The 8,025-nt window shown below is 37.5% G+C and overlaps 1 protein-coding gene across 3 annotated transcripts in view; it reads right to left on the bottom strand.

The window, feature by feature from the left end:
- Positions 1 to 1,796: 1,796 nt before the first annotated feature.
- LOC106733379 (ankyrin repeat domain-containing protein 26-like) overlaps positions 1,797 to 8,025 on the bottom strand; it is a 28,009-nt gene continuing 21,780 nt past the window's right edge. For 2 of the 3 annotated variants that reach the window (XM_027766698.1, XM_027766699.1), the window contains exons 6-7: positions 3,706 to 3,739; positions 1,797 to 2,304 (exon numbers count right to left, since the gene is read on the bottom strand). In XM_027766698.1, the coding sequence (XP_027622499.1) occupies positions 2,242 to 2,304; positions 3,706 to 3,739 (97 nt within the window). In that variant the 3' untranslated portion in view covers positions 1,797 to 2,241. Of the gene's footprint in view, positions 2,305 to 3,705; positions 3,740 to 6,394; positions 6,431 to 8,025 lie in introns of those variants that run through there. The other variant, XM_027766700.1, reaches the window with a different exon arrangement.

The following is an 8,025-nucleotide window of genomic DNA, read 5'->3' as shown; positions in this document are numbered from 1 at the left end:
CATGAATTCTGCAACCCCCCCCTCATTTGGTTGAAATGGAGATCATTAACAAATCACAGATAGCTAATTATCTTTGTGCAGAACAAAATAATATCCAAACGAGAGTTAACTGAGCCTTGAAATAAAATTATGAGTAAATTATTTGTAAAAATGTTCAAAATAAATTACAAATAACAGTGGGAAGATTAAATCAAAAGTTTTGCCCAGATTGGCTGCATTTGTCTCAAATTATGATTTAAAGAATAGTAGATATCATTAAAGAATTGTAAGGTCATCAGAATACATAATCTGAGGCTCAAATAATGTGGGCTGCTAAAATGCTACTTTCTGTGGGCTGAAACCACATGGGAGGCCTGAGTTCGATTCCAGACCCAACCTAAAGACTGAGCACAGTGATGTGTTTCAGCAGTTTTAGCAACTCAGGGAAACTGAGGATGCTCAAGCGTGACCTGGACAACAGCGAGATAATGTCTGAAAAAACTGGGCATGGTTGCTTACCTGTAGTCTCAGCTGAGATGCTGAGGCAGGAGGGTGGAGACAGCAAAATCCTGCCTAAGAAAAGAAAAAAAAAAAGAATATATAACCTGAGAATAAAATATTTCCATTCAAATTGATTCCACCTAGCAAGATATAAAAAAGACACTGAATGAAAAGCATTATGAGATAGAGCAATTACCATTTAGTTCATTTTGGAAATCTATAACAAACTATCTCTCATAACCACCCAATTGAATCTTTTAAAAAAATTAATTTATTACTTTTTATTTTTTAAATGTTCTTTTATATATTCAATCTTAATTTCAATATGCTCATTTTTGTCGGTGAGCAGGTGTTGTGGAGGTTAAGGAGCTGGATCCCACAAGGCCAACCACGGTTGAGTCTAGACTGAAAGCTGTAAAAATACACCCAGGCAGGTATGTGTGCATGCCGAAAATCCCCAGGGGAGAAAGGAGGAGAAAGGATTCCCATGTGGCCATCCCTCCAAGGTGTAATTTCTCAGTATTCATCTCTTTCTCTCTGTCTCTTTCCAGTGAGTGCATGTGCTCTATAGCAAACTAAATAAACAAAAAAAAAAAGCTTCATTTTCAGTGTGAACATGCCCATTTGTCTGCTTCATCATGGTCATAAAAGGATGCAACATAAAGACATTTAAATACTTTCAGCAATATATGCCTACATTATTATTGATCTGTTAACAACATATAACTCAATCTTTTAAGATTTCATAAGTGACTCAATGTCCATTCAAAATATCTCTTATACTCTGCTTTTTTTCTAAACTTGGAGCAAGTTATGCTTTTTTTCTTTTTCTTTTTTTTTTTTTTTTAGAATTATTTTGTTAACTTTATTTATTAGTTAGTTTAATTTGACTAGAGAGGGACAGAGAGAAATAGAAAGAGAAAGCAAGAAAGGAAGCCACCAGGTTCAGGATTTAAACCATGGTTGGTCATGTGGAGCCTAGTGCCTCAACCACCACACCTCTTGCTGGCCGGCCCCAAGCAATATATATTTAAAATGTTAAACCAAAGTCAACATTTACCCATATTCAAATATTAGTCCGAATTTTGATACTTGCCTCTCTTTGTAGCAGATATAATTTTTCTTCCTTCTACTCCTGTTTTCCACTGTATTTATATAGTTTACACTGTTTGTTTGTATATTTGAGTTCAATTTTCTTCATTTGACACTGTGTCTGGCTTAAGTATCTATCTACTTGCTCTAAAGCCAAAGTGTGTTCTCTAAGAGCTTCTCTTGTGTGAAGGAGTTCAATTTGCAAGCTATTGAGCTTACTTTTAGTTTCAGAAAGTTGTTGAGAGAGACGCTCATTGTTCTCTTTCAGGTTTGAGGCATCTAAATTGATTTTCTCATTTGAATGAAACCACTCCTCTCGTGCTCTCTCAAAAGCAAGTTCTAGGTCTCTTTTTGATGTCTGATCACGCTCTTGTATAGCAGCAGCCAGTCTAGCACGGTATGACTCAACTTCAGATTCCAGTCTCTCCTTCTTTTTCTTTTCACTCTCCAGTTCAGAATTTAGCATTCTCAGTTGACAGAACAACCAGCCGTCCACTATAACAGGCTATTGGCTATTGTTTGTCCTATTGTTGCCTCATTCTGTTTTATTTTCTTTTGAAGGTCGTCATTCTTTTCCTTTAGAATTTGAATGTCCTCAACATATTTCTTTTCCCTTTTTTGGATATGATTTTTTTTATTGTTTTCATTTTAAGTCTTAGTGTAGCAATTTCATTCTCCAACTTGCAATTGTGATCCAGTAGATCTTTTTTCTCTGTCACGGCTATCAGAAATCTAAGTAAAATCAAGGAGACTTTTTGGCTAGTATTCAGTAAAATGACATATATTAATTTCTTCTGAAATTAAAAAATAATCTGCATGCTTATACAGTCTTAAGTGTTACAATAGTGTATATTTATTTGAGCAAAATTTGGACATAAAACTCAAGCCTTATAAAAACATAACTCCCCAAAGTTCAAAAATTTAATTGAAGACAACGACTCTCTGAACATAAAAAAGAAACCATGAGAAAATGTTTAAGTATCTCAACAAAACCAGAGCCAGCAAGTGGCATAAAGGTGAAAGAAGCTGGATCCCACATAGCCAACTCCATGATTCAAGTACCAGGCCTACTGTCTTGAAAATCACACAGGGTATGTGTGTGGGCATGCCAAGATCTCAGGAGGGAGAATGGAAGATGAGGGATTACAACATGGCTACCTTGCTCTTCACTGTCCCTCTCCAGTGAGAGTAAAAACCTTAAAAGAAAAGAAAAGAAAAGAAAAAAGGAAAGGAAAGGAAAGGAAAGGAAAGGAAAGGAAAGGAAAGGAAAGGAAAGGAAAGGAAAGGAAAGGAAAGGAAAGGAAAGGAAAGGAAAGGAAAGGAAAGGAAAGGAAAGGAAAGGAAAGGAAAGAAAAGAAAGAAAGAAAAGAAGGAAGGAAGGAAGGAAGGAAGGAAGGAAGGAAGGAAGGAAGGAAGGAAGAAAGGAAGAAAGAAAGGAAGGAAGGAAGGAAAGAAGGAAGGAAGGAAGGAAGAAAGAAAGGAAGGAAGAAAGGAAGAAAGGAAGGGAGAAAGGGAGAAAGGGAGAAAGGAAGAAAGGGAGGAAGGGAGGAAGGGAGGAAGGGAGGAAGGGAGGAAGGGAGGAAGGGAGGAAGGGAAGGAAGAAAGAAAGAAAGAAAGAAAGAAAGAAAGAAAGAAAGAAAGAAAGAAAGAAAGAAAAGGGAAAGGCAACAACTATTAAAGGGAAGCAGTCTTGGGGCCTGCAAGTGGCTTGCTGGTTAAGGTGCTGGACATGGCCAACTGCAGTTTGAGTCCCAGACGCAGATGCTTGCTTTATCACTTTCTCTTTCTCTCTCTCTCTCTCACTCACTCTTTCACTCTCTCACTCTCTCTCTGGTGAGCTCACATGCCCCAATAGCAAATTAAAATAACAATAAATTAAATTAAGTAAACAATTCTTTTTTTAAAATGAGGGAGCCTATCTAAGCACAAGGACCTTTATCCCATATGTCTTAACTCTAATTTTAACTGCATAAAATAACAGCTACATTTGTCTAAGAGCAAAATAGTTCTTAAATACAGATTAATGTAGTCTGATGAAATAAATTTATTTTATAAAACATTTAGCTGGATTTATTATACTTTCAAATTTTCTCAATTCCTATAATATTTAGATAATTTATTTTCTAACAATACCTCTTTCTTTTCTTTGGATGTTGTCTTTGTACTCCTAGAATAAAATAAATAAATAAGTAAAACTTTCAGGCAAATATTAAATAAGATACAGAGAATACATCAATCTTTTTTTTTTAAAGGTTTTTGACATAGGGGGTGTGGTGTGTGCTTCCCAGAGAGACAGAGAGGAAAGTGAGAAATCACCCTCCCCCCAGGGAAGATGGCCATGCTGCAACCCCTTATCCTCCTGGAATTTTGGAGATGTACGCACACACTCCGGGAGCTATTCAAGTCACTGGGTCTATGAAGCAAACCACAGTCAGCCATGTGGAAGTCTAGGGCCTAGTCTTGATGCCACCTGCTGGTCCCTAAAAATCTATTTTTAAAATAAAAATCTATTAAAGAAAGAAAGAAAGAAAGAAAAGGGAAAGGCAACAACTATTAAAGGGAAGCAGTCTTGGGGCCTGCAAGTGGCTTGCTGGTTAAGGTGCTGGACATGGCCAACTGCAGTTTGAGTCCCAGACGCAGATGCTTGCTTTATCACTTTCTCTTTCTCTCTCTCTCTCTCACTCACTCTTTCACTCTCTCACTCTCTCTCTGGTGAGCTCACATGCCCCAATAGCAAATTAAAATAACAATAAATTAAATTAAGTAAACAATTCTTTTTTTAAAATGAGGGAGCCTATCTAAGCACAAGGACCTTTATCCCATATGTCTTAACTCTAATTTTAACTGCATAAAATAACAGCTACATTTGTCTAAGAGCAAAATAGTTCTTAAATATAGGTAAATGTAGTCTGATGAAATAAATTTATTTTACAAGACATTTAGCTGGATTTACTAGACTTTCAAATTTTTTCAATTCCTATAATATTTAGAGAATTTATTTTCTAACAATACCTCTTTCTTTTCCTTGGATGTCGTCTTTGTATGCCTAGAATAAAATAAATAAGTAAAACTTTCAGGCAAATATTAAATAAGTAAAATACAGAGAATACATAATTTTTTTAAAGGTTTTTGGCACAGGGGGTGTGTGCTTCCCAAGAGACAGAGAGGAAAGTGAGAAATCGCCCCCCAGGGAAGATGGCCATGCTGAAACCCCTTATCCTTCTGGAATTTTGGAGACGTACACACACATTCCTGGAGCTATTCGAGCCACTGGGTCGATGAAGCAAACCACAGTCAGCCATGTGGAATTCTAGGGCCTAGTCTCGATGCCACCTGCTTGTCCCTAAAAATCTATTTTTAAATATAAAGTGTCTACACATAATTATTTCCTATATTTATAAGGTTCATAGGCAATTTAAAATACAGTACTTTTCTATGAGAAGGGTTAACCAATAAACACTAAGAGCAACATTAAAAAAGAAAGAAAGAAAGAAAAATAACTAAGGGGTCAGCAGGTGATATCGTGATAAACTTGCTGGACTTCCACGTGACTGACCACGGTTAAGTCCCAGATAAGAGGCTTGAAAATCACATAGGATCGTGTGTGTACATGCTCCAAATCCCATGAGAACTAAAGAGAAGGGATTGTGGGATGGCCATCTCTCTGTGGGAAAATTTCTCCCTTTTCCCTCTATTAGGGATTTTTTTTTTTTTTTAAGTTTTGGTTTTTGGGTTTTTTTTTTTTTTTGGTCATAGGGCACGTGTGCTTGCCAGAGAAAGGTAGAGAGAAGAAGAGTGAGAAATCACCTCCCAAGAGAGATGGCCATACTATAATCTCCTCTCTTATATTCTGCTCTTGGAATTTTGGGCACCCACACAAACATGTCTGCAGTGATAGTCAAGGCCGAGCCTAGGACTAACACCACAGTCAGCCATGTGGGAGTTTAGTTTAACCTCCAGCAAGTGGCATAAAGGTGAAAGAGGCTGGATTATTTTTAAATATAAAATATCTACAATTATTTTTTCTCCAATACATAAGATGTGTAGGTAATTTAAATTACAATACTTTTCTCTAAGAAGGTTTAACCAATAAACACAACGAGCAACATGAAAATATTTGGTCATGGGTCAGAAGGTGGTATAGTGGTTAAGGTGCTGAACTACCAACATGGCTGACCAAGGATCAAGTCCAGATCCCGAGGCTAAAATATCACCTGAAAAGTATATGCATATATGGGCCCAAAATCCCAGTGAGAGGCCATACCCCTGTAGTGTGATTTCTCACTTTTCCTGCTCTGGTTTTCTCTATGTCTCTCCAATGAGTAAAGGTATCTTGTGGAAAAAAAATTAAAATTAAAATTAATTAACAAGAAAAGAAAATATACTAATATTACACGGAATAAATATAGGCCAAGCTTTCTCATAGTGCAAGGCAAAGGAATAACCAAATACTTGCACTATCTGAGAGAAGGAAATATACCAGGTTTGTTATTTTTAGTTTCAATAAAAACAAGATTAACTGGCACTAAAAACTATTTGGCAAGAGGTGGAGGCAGAGGAGGCCAAGGTGGATTTGGTGGCAGAGGCCGAGGAGGCTTTGGAGGGCGAGGTGGCTTCTGAGGAGGCAGAGGAGGAGGAGGAGACCACAAGCCACAAGGAAAGAAGACGAAGTTTGAATAGTTTCTCTGTCCCTCTGTCTTCCTCTTCCATTTGAAAGAAAGGACTCTGGGGTTTTTACTCTGTTACCTGATCACTGACAGAGCCTTCTGAGGACATTCCAAGACATTGTGCAGTCCTGTGGTCTACTTGGAAAGCCGTAGAAATAACGTTTCAAGGGAGATACTCTTGTTGGTTTTGACTGGATATTCACATAAAATTTTAAAGAGAAAAAAAAAACTATTTGACAACTATTATTTAATCTTGTATGATACAAATTAGCATTTTTCAGGACTCATGCATCATTCTAAGCACAGGATTACTGGTGCATATTCTAGGCACTATACATGTTGTCATGTCCCTTTAATCCTCACAACGATTCTGTGAATCAAGTAACATAATAGTTACTTTACTAAAGAAGAAACTAGGCAACAAAATGAAAAGTGACTTGCTAGACTGCAGAGCTGTTCTGTAGCAGACTCAGAATTTGACCCAGGAATTCAAGTTCCAAAAACTCTGCTTCACAATATATCAGATGAATATTTCTTTTGACACCCCTGTAAGTGATATGATACCACATGAACTCATATGACTAAACCCTTTCTACCTGTAACTATAAATAGTAATTTCTGAACCTCACCATGTTTATTTTTAGATGGGTCAGCAGGTGCCATGGAGGTAAGGGTGCTCGATCCTCCATGACTGACCATGAGGTCTGAGTCCAGGAAAATTTCCTTGAACATCACACCAGGTATATGTGTGTGTGTGTCTGAAATACCAACAGGAGACAGGATTGCAGCGTGGCCATCCACCCTGGAAAGACAGGTGATTCCACACTTTCCTTCTCTCTCTCCCATTTGTGATCCATCTCTCTCTGGCAAGGTCACGCACTCTATAGCAAAAAACAGCAAAAGAAATTCTAGTAATGAAAAGACTTTATAGGCATAAAGAAATGCATCAACAGACATTCATCTGTTTAACTATCATTTCAGGCATCCAACAAATATTCACTGAATACATAATAAAGGTAAATGACACTACTGGTACTGGTACTGGGAAACATCCATTTTTAACCTCGAGAACTTAATAGATGGAAAATAACAATCTGTGACAGTTTATCTATAGTTTAGTTTTCTATTGTACATGAATAAAACCTGCCCCATTCACCAGATTTTAAACAACTTTTTAGGTCAATATCACTGATATTTCAGAGCATCTTACAATATCCTAGCTAGTCAAAGATACTGTCAGACACACATTAAGGGGATAGAATTCCATTCCACCTAGGGACCAGCAAGTGGTGTGGACTTCAAGGCACTGAATCCCGTGTGACAGTTAGTGCTGTTCAAGACCTGGTCCTGGCGCCTCAAAGAATACACTGGGCTTGTTGCGTGCATGCCCAACATTCTGTGAGGAGACTGTAGAAGTGACTGTGGCATTGCCATTTCTCCCAGAGGATGTCTTCTCACCCCCTATGACCACACTTCTCTCTCTCTCTGGAGAGCACATATGCCATACCAAGGGGTAAGAAAGAAACTAAAAACATAAATTCCACTGGGCCTTCCTTCAGTGTTGGCATGATTTTTATTACATAGTTTAAGAACAATCTGTGCAAGATAGCTCAACTTTTCAATCATCATTTAGATGCTGAAGAATATTAGAATATTCCATTTCTCAAGTAATTCTTTTTTTTGTTTTGAGAGAGAGAGAGGTTTTTACTATAAGGCATGTGTATTCACCAGAAAGACAGAGATAGAGAGGCAGAAAGTGAGAAATCACCCACCAGGGGGATGGCCA

Source organism: Tupaia chinensis, unplaced genomic scaffold (assembly GCF_000334495.1).
Source record: "Tupaia chinensis unplaced genomic scaffold, TupChi_1.0 Scaffold143636_1, whole genome shotgun sequence".
Taxonomy (NCBI): domain Eukaryota; kingdom Metazoa; phylum Chordata; class Mammalia; order Scandentia; family Tupaiidae; genus Tupaia; species Tupaia belangeri.
This window is presented reverse-complemented; position numbering and strand designations above follow the sequence as displayed.